The sequence below is a fragment of the Cyphomyrmex costatus genome, unplaced genomic scaffold (genome assembly GCF_001594065.2).
Source record: "Cyphomyrmex costatus isolate MS0001 unplaced genomic scaffold, Ccosl1.0 scaffold394, whole genome shotgun sequence".
Classification (NCBI taxonomy): Eukaryota; Metazoa; Arthropoda; class Insecta; order Hymenoptera; family Formicidae; genus Cyphomyrmex; species Cyphomyrmex costatus.
Genome location: NW_017278141.1, coordinates 12,551 through 32,650, shown reverse-complemented (window position 1 = coordinate 32,650; position 20,100 = coordinate 12,551). Strand labels below are relative to the sequence as shown.

At 30.4% G+C, this 20,100-nt stretch overlaps 4 protein-coding genes across 5 annotated transcripts; 2 read left to right on the top strand and 2 right to left on the bottom strand.

The window, feature by feature from the left end:
• Window positions 1-365: 365 nt before the first annotated feature.
• LOC108776891 (uncharacterized) lies at window positions 366-3,478 on the top strand (the record flags this gene model as incomplete). The annotated part of the gene is made up of 3 exons (XM_018543633.1): window positions 366-512; window positions 1,321-1,613; window positions 1,904-3,478. Coding segments are annotated over 3 exons (1,956 nt in total), but the record flags the coding sequence as incomplete, so codon positions are not given.
• A 3,136-nt stretch (window positions 3,479-6,614) lies between these two features.
• shv (DnaJ heat shock protein family member shriveled) lies at window positions 6,615-8,955 on the bottom strand. The gene is made up of 5 exons (XM_018543632.1): window positions 8,885-8,955; window positions 8,177-8,561; window positions 7,824-8,092; window positions 6,981-7,267; window positions 6,615-6,894 (listed from the first exon to the last, which is right to left on the bottom strand). The coding sequence occupies exons 1-5, from the start codon at window positions 8,953-8,955 to the stop codon at window positions 6,830-6,832; spliced, it is 1,077 nt and encodes a 358-aa protein (XP_018399134.1). The 3' UTR covers window positions 6,615-6,829.
• A 2,210-nt stretch (window positions 8,956-11,165) lies between these two features.
• Kap-alpha3 (karyopherin alpha3) lies at window positions 11,166-16,181 on the top strand. 2 transcript variants are annotated; one of them, XM_018543636.1, is made up of 9 exons: window positions 11,166-11,581; window positions 13,136-13,238; window positions 13,347-13,551; window positions 13,647-13,807; window positions 13,974-14,200; window positions 14,446-14,811; window positions 14,895-15,129; window positions 15,252-15,343; window positions 15,409-16,181. In XM_018543636.1, the coding sequence occupies exons 1-9, from the start codon at window positions 11,513-11,515 to the stop codon at window positions 15,493-15,495; spliced, it is 1,545 nt and encodes a 514-aa protein (XP_018399138.1). In that variant the 5' UTR covers window positions 11,166-11,512; the 3' UTR covers window positions 15,496-16,181. The 2 variants fall into 2 exon arrangements, with proteins under 2 accessions (XP_018399138.1, XP_018399137.1); XM_018543635.1 differs by having other exon boundaries at window positions 13,344-13,551.
• Window positions 16,182-16,342: 161 nt separating this feature from the next.
• mRpL3 (mitochondrial ribosomal protein L3) lies at window positions 16,343-18,846 on the bottom strand. The gene is made up of 7 exons (XM_018543637.1): window positions 18,694-18,846; window positions 17,917-18,004; window positions 17,562-17,801; window positions 17,308-17,442; window positions 17,067-17,227; window positions 16,757-16,946; window positions 16,343-16,613 (listed from the first exon to the last, which is right to left on the bottom strand). Exons 1-7 carry the CDS (start codon window positions 18,753-18,755, stop codon window positions 16,374-16,376), a joined length of 1,116 nt encoding a protein of 371 aa, XP_018399139.1. The 5' UTR covers window positions 18,756-18,846; the 3' UTR covers window positions 16,343-16,373.
• Between the last annotated feature and the right edge of the window lie 1,254 nt (window positions 18,847-20,100).

Genomic DNA, 20,100 nt, shown 5'->3' with positions numbered 1-20,100 from the left:
TTAAGCTAATCTTTTGATACACATTTTTACGCACATTCATCATTTGATGTGCATTATTAAATTGTGTAACTTTAAGGTCAGTATTCATAGTCACGATTTAACCTGACATCCGATTTAACCTAGGTTTAAATTAGTCTTCTATTTGAGAAACGCTATTCTCAAACAACGATTTAATAAATCCTTGGTTGAAGTTTGCCTGACATAAAGATCAATCGTGGATCGATTTATAATTATGAATATGAATCATATAATTTGCAATGTAATAAAAAGTATTTCATCTTTCTTTAATACAGGCACTATTTCGCGGCGGCAAAAAAGCTGTTGACGATGAGTGTGACTCTACCACGGCATTAATCAAAACTAAAATACAAAAGGGAGGTCTGCGACTACGAAGATGGCTAATCGCGTTACTACTATTTCTATTAACGTCACTTGTTATTATCAACAGCTACAATACAGGTCAATTTCGAATTATCCGATTCGGAGAAATGACCAAACCAACTGTTCCAGATGTAGTAACTCGTGAGTATCATATTATTATTAATTTACTTATTTTCATATGAGGGCAATTCAAATACTTAGAAATTTATGTTGCGGCAAAAAATATCAATACAAGATAATGAATGTAACAACGTATATGTAAAAACTATGTTCAACAAAATTTTTTTTTTATATTTTATTTTTCTCTTAACTGCATTAACATTAAAGACTGATTCATTAACTGATCGTTTAGTGTATGTGTTTATAAATAAAAAGTAAATATTAAATTCCATAACATCACACAAATACATGAAATCATTTGTGCATAGATACGATATCATGGCCGTAAATTTTTGTGAAATCAATATAAACTTTTAGCAGTGCTAATGATGTACCTATAAGAATTAATATGAATAATAGTTAAACAAAAATAAGAATGCAAAAGCATATTTTTTGGTTAATTAAAAAAAAATTGTTTTTTTTTTCTTAAATATATTTGGCACATTAATATTTTTTTAATTATGGATGATTAAAAATAAAAATTAAACTTTAAAGGTAAAAAAGTAAATAGAACTTTGTTTCTTCATTTAATTTTAAATAATTGTTATATTTTAATAAAATTTTAATAAAGTTTAATTACTTTTATTTTAAAATATACATATAATGCTGTGATAATTAAAAAACCATGAAAAATTATATCAATGATAAAAAAAATCTTTTATAATATACAAATCTTTCCAGAAATCTTGTTTATATTCAAATTATTATCGCATATTTTCATACTCATTTTAATTATGATTTTGTATTTATTTTAATAATCAATTTAAAAATTTTACAGAGAAATGCGTATCGACAGCGTCAAATGTGTATATGCCAATAGGCAACGGCTTTCTAGTTCGCAACAAAGGATGTCGGTTACCAGCAATGGATCCTTTAGATCCTGCAGTCCGACGTTTTATAACAAAAGATATGTTCGAATGCGAGTATGGAAATTTTCCACCATTAATTGAATCGAACAATACCGCGTTATTCGTTAACCCGCTGACGTGGAATGAATTTCATAACAGTCCAAGCGGTATAAATTGCTGTTGGCGACCATTTTGGCGAACGAAAGATACAGACAATGATGTTACGTAAGTATTATAAAAAAATTAAAATTGTATAAATATATATGTATATTGTATTGTCAGGGTTGGATATGAGTTAATATATTTTTTTACTAGTTGTGTGTAAATTAAGTTAAAAGAGAGTAATAGCTTGTAAAATTAATTTACTTAAGTTAAAAGTTGTATGAACAAAATACCAACTTAGTTAAAATTATCTCAAAAAAAGAAAATACGGATGGTATAATGATATGTATTATCTGTAAAATATATTTGTTATATTGCAAATGACATTTAAATTAGATAATAAAATTTTACAGGTATGACATACAGTGCTATCCTTTTCAAGAGTCTTGCACAGTAAATGCTGAATTCGTAAGAGTTGAATGTTATCAAAACAACGAAATGATATACAAAGACTACTACGCTTTCCTACCTCGTAAGCCTTCGGTAGAGGAAAGATGCAGGCAAACGCTGAGAATGGATACGCTGATCGACGATCGTCTCAGCGTTCTCATTGTCGGACTCGACTCGGTTTCTAGAATGAACTTCCACAGGATGATGCCGAAGACTGTAAAATCGCTTCAGTCTCTCGGCGCTGTAGAGATGTTGGGCTACACCAAAGTCGCTGATAACACATACCCAAATCTCGTCCCGGTATTAAGTGGTCTGAATCAGGAGGAATTACGGGATCTGTGTTGGCAAATGCCTAACAAAACTTTCGACGAATGCCCACTTTTGTGGAAGAAATTCAGCGAGGCTGGTTACCGGACGGTATTCGGCGAGGATGCTTATAGCATGACCACGTTTAATTACTTGAAACCAGGATTCCGCGAGCAACCGACAGATTACTATCTGAGACCATATTTCATCGGTGCTGAGAATGACATCGGCAACACCCATAAACTAAACGCCAATCTCTGCCTCGGTACCAGGAAGACATTTGAATGCATGTTGGATTACACACGCAAAACAGCGGTTGAGTTCTCCTCGGAGCTTTACTTCGCCTTCATTTGGCAGGCAAGTCTCACCCACGATTATTTCACGTATCCCCAGTTGGGTGACGACTCCTACCACGAGTTCGTCGAGTATGCATCACGGGAGGGTCTGCTGAATCGCACAGTCCTCATCATGATGAGCGACCACGGTATGAGATGGGGCGACTTCCGACAAACGTATCAGGGAAAGATTGAGGATAGTCTCCCTTTCGTTTTTATCGTGCCACCGAGATGGTGGCGCGAGAAATTTCCTCTGGCCTGGGGGAATTTGCGAAGGAACAGTCGCAGTCTCACGACGCCCTTCGATCTTCATGAAACGTTAATGGACTTGCTGAATCCACAACTTTTGCGCGAGTCGTTTCTTAAGAAGCGCATTAAAATTCAGGCCGCCTCGCCTGTCCCGCGTGGCATCAGTTGGTTCCTGCCAGTACCAGACATTCGTACCTGTGACATGGCGCACATCGCGAATCATTGGTGTATGTGCCATACCAGTACTGCGGTCTCGTGGAACGACACTAGCTTGCTGGATAGCGTGTCGTTCCTCGTCAGAGAACTGAATGATATGTTAAGCAGATATCCGATGTGCGCCACTTTGAATCTGAAGATGATCAAAGACGCGAAGATGTGGCAGGACAAAACGGACGGGGCGACGCTGATGGATTACACAGTGACCATACAAACCACCCCAGGTGACGCGATCTTTGAGGGTACGGTTCGTTACAAAGCAGACGATAACAGCCGCAAATTGGCTGGGTCGGTCAGCAGGTTGAACGCTTATGGTACTCAGAGTGCCTGTGTAGATGAATTCAACATGCGTTTGTATTGTTACTGTCTTTAGGCACGACATATCCAAAAGACTGTTCGAGTGCTAAACCTTTTGTATCTAATAATTTAAATCGGAACAACTCATTCAGACAATATATGTGTTTAGTCTTCCGTTAACCGCAATTTGGACTTTGACGGAATAGTAGATTTTTTAATTATAACAAAATTCTGGTAGAGAGATATATTTAAATTTAATTAAATATTTAAAAAGATAAGTAAAATGCAATCTGCGACTTCCATGATAGTAAAAATTCATAGTTAAGCTTTCGCGAGTCTACACAAAATTCTCCGACAAGTTAATTGAAAGTTAATTTTAAAGGTACAGTCAATTTTTTTTATTGTGTGTGTGAAAATCCTGACAGATAAAAAATTTATAAAAATAAGAATATCCCATTTCTACGATAGTAAAAACTCGTTAAAATTGTCGAGTATGTGAGAATTTCTTTTCAGATTTTTATACAACTCGAAACAATATAAAAATCTGCACTGATACTAAAAAACCAGAATATTAATGAAAAGTTACAAAATTCCATATGGCTAACGGAAGATTAAATGTCCTCAAGTGTCTTCGAAACTTCCTCTAGACATGTATTTTGTCTGAAAAGAGATCCTCGGATGTGGAGATCGGTTCGATTAGATTTAATTATGAGTTCGAAAGAATTGTCAGGTGTTTTTTGATAAACCTCATATTCAATTTCGTAGGATGTTGCCGCTATTTTATTTCCGAATGAAATGAACAATATTTTTATATACAGAGTAGCCCCGAACCAGATTTCGAGATTTCATAGGAAATTTAATTAGTAAATTAACAAGAAGTATATCCAATAAAGTTTTCTATAAAATTTTAGTCTGGCCAAAATGTTCGGGGCCACTTTGTATACAGTCAAATAAAACAGCTTGACGAGTGGCATCGAGTGACATCGCACAAGTTCATATTCTCAAGAATATCGTGTTTATTATATATAATGAATATAATTATATAACTTAATATTTATTTATACATATATTCTACCATATAGCTCTTCGATTAATTTAATCAGGCAATAATAGATATTTACGAACATTAAGGGGCAGTCTATCTTGCGCTCGAGATTTTTCAGATTTTAAAAAAAGATAATTATATAAATGCTCTCTATCACGCGCGCGATTCCTAGCTTTATACATATTTATATATATTTGTTAATATTTTGAGAATATAACTGATTTTTTATAAGTCATAAAAATAGTTGTTTTTGTTGTTATACGATGTCGAGACATTAAAAAAATATATTCTGTCTTCCTGGCGATAGTAATAACGGTCGTTACAATTATTTGAAAAGATTCAAGCAATAAATACTTATCTCAGTTTTTATTAGTTTGTATAGGGAATGAAAGTAAACTATGGAATCGTTAAGAAAACTGATATTTTCAAAATAATAGGGATAAAAATTAAAGAAAAAACTTTAAAATATATGTAACATCTAAACAGTCTGTGGTAAAATTTACTTTGGTAAAATTTGATCCTAAAAATAAATATTTTACAGCGATTTATGAATAATACTAATATTATATTCTGAATAACAAAACAATAAGATAATAAATAGAGATATTTGAAGCAGGAAAAAGGAAGCAAGTGTTTACTTGAGCTTTTCTCAACCCGTTTCTACAAGATAATAAATAATTTTTAAATTAAAAGATATTGAATTTTAACGTATATATGATATCTGTAAATGCTTTTTAATACATATTTGGCAACTTTTAATAAAAATTTCTTTTGTTTTTAAAAACCGAAATTAGGTAAGAAAACGATTCTATAAATGACTAGAACAATTTACATTTTCATTACATTCTATTCTATTATCAAAGAAAATTTGTAATGTATTTAATTGTTTCCTGATATTTCCAGCTTGCAAAAAAATATATTTTTATTATAAGGAAGCCATCAATAGAACTTGCAAAATGTTCCATGGTAATAAAACTTATAAAATATGAAATTATAAAATTCTATCTGCGTGCTAAACTGTATTTTCATTAATTCTTCATTTTAATTTAAAATTTTAGAAGCATATTTTTAGAATTTTAAACTTTAAGATTACCTATATATATATAAAAGATTGACTATTTTATCTTTCAAGATAGACTACTTTCTTGATGTAGAACTGCGTAAGCGCTCGTTTTGTATCTCCTAGTGCGCGCATTTCTCTTCTCTTCGTTCTCTTCTTGCTTGTTTGCTCATGTGAGTCGAGTAAAACAGCTTTACACTCGGTAAGAAAATATATTTCATCTATTCTACTTTGTATGAAAATGACCTATGCTTGTCATGCGGACTGTCTCATCAGTTCTTAAGACTAAATTAATGAACTTTTAATATCTGTAAACTTGATATGTAAATTACATATTACGGCGATCAGTGACCAATCCGCCAATTCTCTATATATACAAATAAAAAAGATATTTTAATATTTTTTATGGATGTATTTCTTCAACCATTTTTTCACGATTGCAATTAAATAAAATTAATTATTAGATCATATGTGATACTCATTTAATCATTGCAATTATTTCTAACATATTTCTGCAAACTATATACTAGAAAATGGACGAAAAATAGCCTACACGCTGACATTATATAAGACATTAGAACACAGTCTATAACTTGTGTATTTATTTTTTATTTATTATACTTTCTTGTTTCTGTCTGGGGGAAAATAATAACATATTTCTCTGTAAAGATTTTGTAATATATTATAGTTATACTATAATAAATTACATATAGAAGATACTGCCACTTAAAATACAATATTTAGATATACAATATTTGAATTAAAAAATTGGCTACACAAATGTATGTTCGTTAATCTTATTATGATACTATACTGCGTTATATGCTTACTGACGTTTATGATCGAAATTTCTTTGCATTTACAAAGAAATTTCACCGCGTGCTTATGCCAGTATATTTGCTAAGTTTACATTATTAATAATAATATAAACGTGGCCAATCATTAATAATTTAATAATTTATACGTGGTCTTTTTTATTTCATATTAAATGCAAAATCCACACACATCTATTTCTCCTATATTATTCATATAATTTAACCAAATAACTTAAATTACAAAATAAATTGTTTAATTATTGCTAACGTTCGGCAAATAATTGGCAGCAACCAAACATTAATTTAAATACTTGGCGACAAGAACTAGTTTAACCAGTTTTTCGCATCTAAATAAAATAAATTTGCTATTGATTTTGTGTAGAAAATTGTATATGTACTCAAATGTATGTGTCCAGTATGATCACTGGATTTACCAACTCTATTTGGTATTCTTTAATAAGGAAGCAAGAGTATCGCTCTTAATACAAACATACAATATCAAGTCATACATTCCAATCAAAGCACTCACTTTACACTCACTTTGTACATATACTGCATTTAAATATTCAATTTCCATGTATACCATTGTATATTCGATTTACAGAACTTTGTTGCAATAATTTTTTTATATCTGAAATATAATAAAATCATTTTTTGTAACATGTATAACAATACAGTGTATAAAATTCCACACATAATACAGAACATTTAATTTACCTTCTTTTTGTTCATTCGTAAAATCATTATCGGGGAATGCAATATCAAACGTAACATACAAAGCACCATGAAGATTGTTATTATCGTAATTAGGCATTCCTTCGCCCTTTTTCCGAATTCGGGCACTATGTTTAGTAATTTTGTCCCTCTGGATAGTCACTATATGACCATCTAAATGTTTTATATCTACTGTGAAACCTAATAGGGCATCTTGCAAAGATATCGTAACATTTGTATACAAATCATCACCTTTCCTTTCGAACACAGGATGAGGTATAGTTTGTATCCTATAACAGACAATTGTATTATAAATATACATTATTGTGTTAATTTATGTTTGATAGATTAAAATAGACTAAAAAAAGGAGATAACTCTCTAAAGTAATTTACATCTAAAAATTGAAATAATCCATTATATATATAAATTCTTTTGAGTTATTTAAAAAATCAACTGAACATATATATATTTTCGATTAAAATTCAGCTATTTGGTAAAAACTTACACCTTTAGAATCACATACAATAAAACAATTAACACAACATTAACATAATGTTGTGTTAAACTACATTAACACAATAATACAATTAATCTTGGTGTAATAAACAAAAATAAACAAAATTTCTCAAACTAAATTTCAAGTCAAGTGTTTGCATGTCCGATCAATTTTTACATCCGAAAAAATAGCTTTTTTATATATATAAAAAATTTATTTTAAATCACCTGTACTTGAGATAACCGTTGTCTTAATTATATGTATATATATATATATATACATGTAAATATATATATACATATATATATAATACACATATATATATAAATTCAGAAAAATATTTACTCACTTTATTATAAGATCTCCTGGTTCTCCATCAATATGTGGTTCTCCTTCTGCAGTAAATTTAGTTTCTTGATTATCTACCATTCCTGGTTCAACTTCTACTTCCAATATACGTTCCTCGTTAACCAATTTTACATTTGGACATTCTGAACATACAGACTGTTGCATCATTTGGAATCTACCATTTCCTAAATTGCGAGTAACTAATTCCTGTCTACAATTACACTTTCTTGTTCCTTTCACTGTCTTTATAACTGGCTTATTTCTTGTAATCTAAAATGCAGTAACAAAATAAGTTCAGTAAAGAAAAAAAATTACATACTGTCATTTATAATAGGAGATAGGAGACAATTTTACCTCAATAAAATTTCCACTATACAATTCTTCTAAAGTAACAAACAAATCCATTACAACATTTGAACCTTTAGGAGTTTGATGTTGTTGATGAGATTCTCCACCAAAATGGAAATTGATGTCACCAAAGAAACTTGCAAAAGGATCCATATTACTATTCATCATGCCATCCTTCTTCAAACACTCTTCTCCACATTTGTCATATATTTCTCTTCTCTCAGGATCTGACAGCACTTCGTAAGCTGCTCCCAAATCTTGAAACTTTTGAGAAGCATCTGGATCATCTTTATTCTTATCGGGATGCAATTCTTTTGCTAATCGTCTATAAGCCTTTTTAATTGCATGTGTACTAGCACTATTTGATAATCCTAATATATTATAAAAATCTCTTCTGTAAAAAAAGAAAGAATGTAATAATTACAATTTAATAAACTTCATTATTTTTACATTATTGTTACTTAATTGAAAAAAAAAAACTCTAACACAAACTAACAACATCAAAATTAATAAAATTACAGATATTAGAGAATTTTACATTTATTTATATTTACAGATTTTGTTTAATTTTAAGAGTATTGTACAAATTTTTGAGTAAGATACAAAAGTTTCATTTGACAATTGATAGATGAGGAGATGAGAGGTTAATACGACTTATTCAAACAAGGCTATCACACAAAATATGCTACGAAAAGAAATACTGTTCTAACTTACCCAGCTATAGATAATACAACGCATATTGTTAAATTTACGAATAATACCCAATTTAATTTTAACCCTGCCATCCTAGCAGACGTTACACGATCATCTAAGTACGCCTGCATTCTATAAAGCTTAAATCGTGGTAACTTCTCATTGGTCTAATAAGAAAGACCAATCTGATGCCTACAACTAGAGACCTTCTAATAAGAGCAAATAAGAGTCACAACATGAGAAAGTCGTACGTTGATTGGTCTGTTATGTTTCAGGAATTTCCGCTCCATATTTGAATATCTATATAGTGTTTGTTTTACTTTTAAATTTCAATAAATGTGTAATTAAAATTATATAATACATATTTTTAAAATATTAACAAATAAATTTCTTACATTTTTTTTTTACAGAATATACTGTGAATTTTATAAAAGATTGCATTTATTTTCTATTGTTTATATTGTTTCCTATTGCTTATTTATAACTATTTTATTTATGATAACGCAATCCAAGTAACACAGTTTTGCTATGTGTGGATAACTTGAAAAGAAATAATAATATATATGATCACCAAATTCTAATAATTACTATTGTAATTTATTGTAGTTTATTTTTGGCAAAAATGATAAGAAATGCTTTATATATTTTATTTTCGAGACCATATATATGCTTTACTGAATCTCGTAAACTCATTTTAAAAGTGAGATTATCAACCTCCCTGCTTATAGAAATTTAACACTAATACTGGCCAATTAATCACTTATTTCCAGTATTAAAAGTATTGTTAACAGTATTTTTAATACTGAAAATAATTGATTAATTGGCCAGTACGTATTAGTGTTAAATTTCTATAGTTATTGTCATACGATAATTTTTTACCATAAGCAAGATATAGTGATGTCATTAATCTGATTGTGAGTATAAATACTCAGCTCATTTCAGACTCAGTTTCAAGCGGGAAGATTCTTGCAAAACACGTAACACATAATGCAAAAGAAAATGAATATTTCTTTAAATGAAATAGAGGATTCTGATGAGAGAAAGAAGAGAAAGAGAGAGAGAGAGAGAGAGAGAGAGAGTTGATTTTCTCATGTCTTAAGCCTTGTGTCCATGATGCTAGAAATCGGTCCAAGATCTCGGATGAAGAAAGAATTAACAAATCGCATTTGAACAATTTGGTCACATGACCAATGTAATTGGTCAATTTTTCCTTCATCCGAGATCTCGGACCGATTTCTAGTATCGTGGACAGAAGGCTTTATGCAGAGTCTACAACAGAAGGAATAAGAAATGACAGGTTTCAACTTATCAAAAATTGAATACATCGGAATACACGGTTTTTTTAGAAATTGGAATTTCTTATTCTTCCTTTCCTTTGAAATAAAGAGTTTTGATTGATTGAATTTCTTATGCCTTACATTAGTTCGGATCTACAATAGATTTTTAAACCTTATGCCATAAGAAATGAACGAATTACAGTCGATTATTCTCCTCGTATTTGACTGTAATTGGTCAATTTCTTATGGCTTAAAATATCTATTGTCTAAAGCTTATTCTACAATGACCGTAAGCCATAAAAATTGACCAATCGTAATCGAATATGAGGAGAATAATCGATTATGATTGGTCAATTTTTGTGGTTTAGGGCCTCTTAAAACGAGGTTGTGAATTAGCCTTACAGTCTATTATTTTTCTCGCATTCAACTATGATTGGTTAATTTCTTACAACTTTATGGCTTAGAGCATCTTAAAGCAAGGTTGTGGACCCAGTATAGAGTTTTAAGCCTTAAGTCATAAGAAATGGACGAATTACAATTGATTATTCTCTTCGAATTCGACTGTAATTCGTCCATTTCTTATGGTATAAAGTCTTAAAAAGTCTTAAATAATAAAGTCTTAAAGGTTAAAAATCTATTGTAGATCCGGGGTAAGAGTGCTTTCCGCTTTTGGTTTTGTTTTAATATGTACTGTCAGACTAAAAATCTATAGTTAAATACATATATTGTAAATTTTTAATACGTCACACTGGTAATGTATAGAGTATATTCACATAACTTGTATAACTACATAAACGTATGCATAAAGAAAATTATTCAATTGCATTTTTCTTATAAAGACACGTAAAATGCAATTGGGTAAATTATAGTGATGTGGTTTAGGTCTTTAGGCAGTGTGCAATAAATGTAGCGTTTCGGAGCACGTCGTTCTTGTTTCGTGACAATCGCCGACGTCTTTTCGCGCTCTTTTGGGAACGCTAGAAAACATTCGTGGTCTGTTCCTGTTCGGCGTTCGGCCTGCTGAACCTGGTCTTAATCGTGGGAAAAAAAAGGGGATAGTTGAGAGTAGCTTGGGAGCTACGAGACACTCAGAACGGTGCTGTATTATACGACGGTGTTAATTATTACGCGAACGTTAATGCATGATACTGCACATTGACGTGCGTATCTACGTATGTATGTACACTGCATCGAGTGACTCGACGTAGACTGGAATAGATTGCGGAACAGGTAACGTAGGCACTACCAGCCTTTTAGGAGCAGTTAAGAGTTTACGCGACGACGCGATATACGTTTCACGATAACGTTCAACGAGCGACCGCGTGCCGGCACACATTGATTTAAGCGAGCACGGAAATTGGTTATTGAAAAAATGGCGGCCGAGGCAATGCTGAACAAGAACCGAATGATGGTGTTTAAGAACAAAGGCAAAGACCAGGAGGTGAGTGAATCGTTGTTGCCTCTCAACGAGGAAGTAAATGAGCTTCCCGTGCGATGAAAAGTTCTCGCTGGAGCAACGAAACGCTCTCACAATCGCCATTCTGCACGATGCCATTCTCCCCCTCCCCCCCCTCTTCTGAACTCGTGTATGCGTTTATAGGTTTATACGTGCGAACTACTCCTCTTAATCGCTTTTCATCAAATGTCTCCCTATCTCTTTTCCTTCCACATCTGTTTTCCTCTTGTTCCTTTTTATTCTCTTTGTACCTGTTATCTTTTTCTTCCGGTCTTCCATATTTCTCACATTGCCACTTTATCCCTTTATTTTCCTTCCTTTTTCTTCTCTCATTTTTTCTCATTTTATCATCTTTTGTCTTTTCTCTTGTTTTCTACTTATTTCTTTTAAAATTTATTGAAGTGTTTACTATTTCATAGTTATATTGAAGTTGTCATGTTATATTATGCATCATAATTGTTTGATAGTAATATTTTATTAAGCTATATACATTTGTATTCTCAACATTTGCTTATCTTGAGATTATTTAAATTTTTGACGTACATATTTATATTAAACTATATGTAAGAATCATTCAATTATAATCTTTACCATATGTTTCAATTATGTAGACAGTTGGTGAATTATTTATTGATTGTATTAAATTAATAAATTTAAATAAAAACACTTGATTTGTTAAGTGAGAGAAGCGCCAGGTACGATTGAAGTCAGATATTAATATATAATATATCTCTATATATATTTTAATTAAATTCATGTCAAGTATATGATCGTACGTCAATTACTTTCAGATTTGCAACATAATCTAACTGAAATAATAATATTCCTCCAAATTAATGCTTAAATTCTAAGTAAAAGCTTAAGGCTTATAATACCATTCTTGTAAGATTTATAAGAACTTATAAGTGCTTGTACCTTTATATCTTTAGAGACAGCTTCTTATTATCCATAAGATTTATGAGAATTTGTAGATATTTACAAATAATTGTATGTCTTACATATACATAAAATTAGATTACTAGTCATAAGTTCTTACAAGATTTATAAGAACAAGTTACAGAATCTTACAATTTTGCTTAGAATTGACTCATAAATTAGATCTTTGATTTAATGCTACTAATATTTTAAAAGTAAAGAACTCATTATGAAAAATATCAGCCAGGATTCAAACCCAGATTTTTCACACTTGATTTTTATTCATTTCAGTAATGAAATTTTATAACAATTATATAATAAAATGTATATTATTATGATATATCAAGATTTAAATATTATAGCCACATAATTTAAAAGAGTAGAAACATTCATATAACTCTTACAATTGGCATATATTACATTGTAAAACTTTTTAAAACTGATTAATAAATAAGAATATATAGAATATATATATATATATATACCTATTATTTTAGTGTTATAATTTTATTTTTGATGCTTTAGTATTTTAAAATCATGTTAAGAGCTCTAATGAGTTAAATTAGCCACTTTTTAAAAACTGATATGTGTTACAATTGTATAACTTAAATTTAATATTTATAGGAAATGAGAAGAAGACGTAATGAAGTGACAGTAGAATTACGTAAAAATAAACGAGAAGAAACTTTACAAAAAAGAAGAAATGTACCTATTACAGATTCAACAGGTAATATGAAACATCTCAACTTTTATGCAATTTTAATGTGAACAATATAAAGTAAACAATATAAAATTGGAATGTTACAATATTAATATATATTATTTTTTCAAGTAGATGAAGATGACATTGATAAACAGCTTTCAAAAATCAATTTGGAAGAATTGGTAGCAAAGGCAGGTAGCTTAGATCCAACAATACAATTACAAGCTGTACAATCAGCAAGGAAATTATTATCATCAGATCGTAATCCACCCATTGATCCATTGATAGATAGTGGTATTTTACCAATCTTAGTTCGCTGTCTTGAACAACATAACAAGTAAGACAAATTTTTTGTGAGAGTATATTATATATATAAAGCTATCTATGACTGTAGAACGTTTATAGAATTATCTTATTAATGTAATATTCTAGCCCATCATTGCAATTTGAAGCAGCCTGGGCTTTAACAAATATTGCAAGTGGAACATCGGCCCAAACACAAGCTGTAGTTGCTGCTGGTGCCGTACCACTGTTCTTACATTTATTGCTTTCAAGTCAACAGAACGTATGTGAACAAGCAGTATGGGCCTTAGGTATGATATATAATTAGAAAAAAGGACTAGTTATGTATGTACGTTTTTTAAAAATATATTATCAATTCTTAACTGTGTGATAAAATCTATTATAATAAATATTGTAATAAAGGAATTTATATATACTAATATATAAACATGTTATATGTATTTCTATTTATTATAGGTAACATTATTGGAGATGGTCCAGCACCTAGAGACTATGTCATTAAACTTGGTGTTGTGAAACCACTGCTAACATTTATTAAACCAGATATACCTATTACATTTCTACGTAATGTAACATGGGTTATTGTAAACTTATGTAGGAATAAAGATCCACCACCGCCAGTTCAAACTATAAATGAGATTTTACCTGCTCTAAATATGCTTATTCATCATAGTGATGTTAATGTAAGTATTATGATTATATAAACATAAAGAAATAAAAATATTTTTATTTATAAGAAAGATTCTATAATATAAACTTTTTTTATTACCAATAATTTAATTATAATGTAGCTAGTTAATATCTGAAAAAAATTGCAAAAATTATGATTTATTTCATAGAACTATTTTTCCGTTGCACTTTTAAATTGAATTACTTCATTTTTAGCTGATATAAAAGTTGTTATAATTCTCTAAGATCAATTTTTTAGATTCTTGTTGATACTGTATGGGCCTTGAGTTATTTAACTGACGGTGGTAACCAGCAGATTCAAATGGTTATAGACAGTGGTGTTGTACCCCGTTTAATACCACTTCTTTCGCACAAAGAAGTCAAAGTGCAGACTGCTGCCCTCAGAGCAGTCGGCAATATTGTGACTGGTACGGATGAGCAAACACAAACTGTTTTAAATTGTGACGCACTTTCGCATTTTCCAAATTTATTGACTCATCCAAAAGAGAAAATTTGTAAAGAAGCGGTCTGGTTTCTTTCTAATATTACTGCCGGTAATCAATCCCAAGTTCAAGCAGTTATAGATGCAGGACTGTTACCACTTATTATTCGTAATCTAGCCAAGGTAAATGTACAGTATTATATGAATGAAGTGTTATTACTACAACTACATATTGTTATGTGTACAATGCTATTTTGTTTTTATAGGGTGAGTTTCAAACACAAAAGGAAGCAGCATGGGCCATTAGTAACCTTACAATAAGTGGTAATAGAGATCAAGTTGCACGACTTATACAAGAGGGTGTAATTGGTCCTTTTTGTGATCTTTTGTCTTGTAAAGATACTCAAGTTGTACAGGTGGTATTGGACGGAATTCATAATATGCTTAAACTCGCTGGATCACAAGTTGAACATTTGGCTAATATGATTGAGGAATGTGCTGGTAAATATGCTTTATTATTTCAATAAATTTACTTTTTTACATTTTCTTACATAAAAATGAAATATAAAAAATTTAATAAGACAAAAATATGTATGTATGTTTATTATTTTTGTTATTTAAAGGTTTGGATAAGATTGAGGCATTACAAAATCATGAAAATGTAGATATTTACAAATTAGCATATGATATTATCGAGCAATACTTTTCAGAAGAGGTAAGGCATTATAGCTCTTAATAACGTTAACATGAATTTTATATAATTATTTTATTGATTTTTAGGCTGATGATGCACCATTGGCATCGCACGAAGGAACTTTTGATTTTGATCAGACGACGAGTATTCCGAGTGAAGGTTTTAAATTCTGAGGGTCTCAATTTCTTATCCGATCGTGCCGTCCCCTGACAAACTCCAACGCGGAGCCATCTTGCTTTCTCTTTCCTATTTCTACATTTCCTTATTCCAATGAAAGCATAGCAATATCAATTTACTACTATTGAATCAATTATTGAATTATTGTGTTTGTTCTTACAAACATTACAGTGTGATTGATTTAACGACTTTTCCGTATTCGGAAAACTAGAATGAAGCAAAGGAAGAAAGCTAGTTATGGAATGAAGGAGTTGATAACCACCAAATTGAGCATTGAAGTTTGATTTTTTTTTCTTTCCCTTTTCTTATCATGTATGTTTATCTTTTTTCTTTTATAATATATGATAACCGCGTATTAGCAGTCTTTAGCTGAGCGCAGCTAACTACATAACTTGAGTAAATTATTCTAGAAGTCGAATAACTTCACGATAAGGTGTTAAGTTAATGGAAAAAAAAGGATCTTTCTATCGTGCTTGATCATGCTGCTCTCCACTCTAACTCAGGACGAGTCTTGGTTAGCAATATTACTTTTATAAAATAATTCGTGTATATTTTAGGCATGTTAAATTTATAATGATATTGATTACTAAATAAATGAATCAATTGACTACTCTTTGCTAGTATAATTGATAAGTATGGATATTTCTGTAAGGAGCAGACAACCAATAAAATTTCAACGGAAATTCGGTACAACTTCAACCATCATTCAATAATTTTATTTTGATTTGATCAGCGTGGAGTAGAAGTCAAATGTGTCTCTGTATTAATTCTTAGTTATTATGTAACTATTGTTTGAAAAAAAAAAATGTAAACTCTGTAAAATGTATTTTGCAATTACACATTTTTTTATTTAACGTTATATAGATATATATAATTAAGATTCTTCTTTAAATTCTATTGTGGGATCTGCAAATGAATGTATATCATCTGCAAACAATTCTTCTGGAAGTGATTCCTCTGTGATACTTGGTAAATATGTAGGAAAATGTGGCGCTGTTGTAGGTTGCCTCAAAGGAAGCAATGTATCATATATATAACAATAAGTATTAACTTCACCAGGTACATTTTGTCCCAGAACCCAAATTACATTATATTTGGTATTTATTCGTAAAATCTGCAAAGCATAAACCACATTATCAAAAGAAATGAGTATTAAATGAACTTCTAAAGTAACAAAATACATAAATCTAAAATTTTGGGATATAAATAACATTTTTTAAATATATTTCTTTAATTAGAAAAATATAATTTACTTACCCGAACACCTCTATTAATACGCCATCTATTACCCATGTGTCCAGGCATTTTAGTGCCAGGCATGACTCGGCCTTTCTCGCCACCTGATCCAATGTTTCCAGGTCTTCTGTGAGTTTTGGTTACGCCATGAGAGGCAGGCATCCCTTTAAAGCCCCATCGTTTCATGACACCTTGAAATCCACGGTCAATTCTAGAGAAATTCACATGTTTCAATTTTCCATAAATAATTAATTTATATGGTTATTTCATTTTTTCTTTTTGTAAAATAATACATATGATAATACATATGACAAAATATAAAATTATTTACGTTTTTCCACGAATGTCAACAATTTCTCCTGGTTTAAAATGTGTAGCAAATAAAGGAGTTCCTGGTTGCAACGCTGCTTCTGGAGATACTATGAATCTTCTTAATACACGTTTTGGCATAACTCCAGCATGATTAAAAACATTGTAATATTCTTTAGTAATCTATACAAAAGTCAAAAAGATATTGTCAATTTCACATAATATAAGGAAATTTATCGCATATAGTTTTTTTAATTACATACTAATTGCGGATCTATATTTTCTGCTCCTACTACAAGACATCCGCGTCTATTTTTTATTTGTATTGGAGGTTTTTTACTTTTTACTGGAAAAAATTTCTCCGGTGGTATGTATTTTATAACTTCATTATCAACAATCTAAATTAAAATATAAAATTTAGTTATATATATATATATATATATATATGTATGTATGTAAAATAAGAAATTAAAATGATAGCTGAGATGGTGCTTGTGATAAAAGCTGTTCTATTTACCTGAAGTAATGTCGAGCTGATCTTTTTTCCATTTTTTAACCATAATGGATACACTCCTATTTTCTTAGCGATTAAACCAGTACGTTTTAGACCTTGCTCCCACTGTACAGTAGGTTCAATTGGATCTATTTTCAAAGGCGAAAGTTTTGTTTCAAGTTGAATAGTAGATGAACCATATTTGTTTTGAACCACTTCGTCAAGAAACTGCTTATTATCTTTTGTTAGTTGTTCATCATACAACTACAATAAAAGTGTTTATATGTATTTTTGTGTGCTATGTATATATTTATAAATATTCTCATATTTAAGTATGATATCAAGAAAAGAATAAATTATTTATACACTAGTTACATACAATACGGTTTGGTTTAGGAAGCCATTCTGGATGACGATATCTAGGTTTAGGTATATATTTTTCTCGTTTTGGGACAGATATATTGATACTGTAAGTTTATGAAAATATAAATTTCATTACAAAGATATATATGATATATATATATAAATAAAAACCATATAGTAGTATATCACTTAACTATGATTTCATTTTGAGAAACAGAGATTTTTACTTTAATAGACTGCATTAATGACTTTAAAACAATAAGTTTAAAAAAATGAAACCATTATCGCTTTTATCCTTTGATATAAATATATGTGTGTATTTATTGTATAAGGATACTCTATATAAATATATGTATGAATATATATTAATAAAATATTATCTCTGGCTCTTCAATTTTATATTTATCAAATACAACTATTTATATATCTTGCACTTTTAGTTTGTATATTTTAATTATTTTGTACTTGTATTTTGCAATTTGTAAATATAAAAGTTTTAAAATCATTATATTTTATCGCAAGACTTATAAACTAAAAATGAAATTTTAAGAAAATCATTAAAGGGTTACATTTCTAAATCATATATCCGCTTATTTATATAAAAAAATTTACCAGAATTATATCATACATATTTAAAAATTTCAGGAATATGAAATTTTAACATTAGATACACTTATATTTAAGTATTAATCCGCACATGTGCGAAATAAAATAACGTCGAGACACTACCGTGTCTCCAGATATTCTGCGCCCACACAGAAAAAATATTACAAAACAACTAAACGCGACATACCTTTGTTTCAAGCATTTGTGAAAAAGTTGAAACCCATTGATTGTCTTTAAAAGCGATGTCATTGTTAGTGCATTGATTACATCAATCTCGCAATTGGTCTTCAAAAATTACAAACATCAAGTCACTATAATCAAGTAAATTAACCTAAAATGGAAGTTTATAAAACAGTTTAGCCACAATAGAGAAAAATATGAGAGGGACCACTCCATGATCCCAGTGATCTCAGGGTGCAATTAGAGTCCTAGATATCAGAGAAGCGCAACCGGTGTGCCGCATTCTGATTAGTTGACTGTCAGCCAATCATGATATTCATTCAGTGGTACTAAAAATGGCTGACTAACAGAAGATTGGTGGATTTCATAGTTCGTCTGCAAACGAGCCATTTTTTTACTTTTCACGTTTAAGCGGGGAGCACAGACTTTGCATAACGCATAAAGCATGCGCATAAGGAATTTCATTGGCCCATTTTCTTATGCGTCAATGGACCAATCAAATTCTTTATGTATATGGTTTATGCGTTATGCAAAAGTCTATGCTTAAAGCGGGGAGCATAGACTTTTGCATAACGCATAAACCATATACATAAAGAATTTGATTGGTCCATTGACTCATGCATAAGAAAATGGGCCAATGAAATTCCTTATGCACATGCTTTATGCGTTATGCAAAAGTCTGTGCTCCCCGCTTTACACTTCAGGAGGTCTATTCTTGAAAAGAAACGTATACGAAAGTCTAGGGAAATATTACAGTATACTATAGTATTTTCCTAGTTTTTCGTATACGTTTCTTAATAGAGCCCCAGTACTGAAAGCCGCGCTTTCTTTTAGGATTATCCTGCCATTGGCTGTCGCTAACGATAGCGACGTAAAAAGTAAAAATGTTTATGTATGAATAAATATGTATTTACAGATGTAAATAGTACCGGTAAGAGTTGACAAATCGAAAATTCGTACGATAACTTTTGTGATCGAATGAATAAAATTACGAATTCGAGGGATTAATTTAAAAAATTATGCATTTGGCTGTGAAATATTTCGAAAACTTTTTATATGCTCTATATTTCGAGAAACATATTGAAGTTTATTCTGTTAAAATTTCAAAGAAAAATATTGATATTTGGCTGAGATATGGCGAGTTGAACACAAAAATCTATTGAAATTTTTTCATTTATATAAAAAGTTACTTTTTCTGTTTATAACTTGAAAACAAAAAAAAATACAAATTTGATTTGCACACAAAAAAGATGCGCTAAGAAATTTTCTACAAGAATCAGTCGTCAAAATTGAAATTAGAGCGATGTCTAAAATTAGCCCTGCGGACAATACTTGCGAAATCCACGCGTATCCCCTTATGGAATCCAGCCCCTCCATTAATGATAAAAAGTGCATTTCTTTTTATATATATATA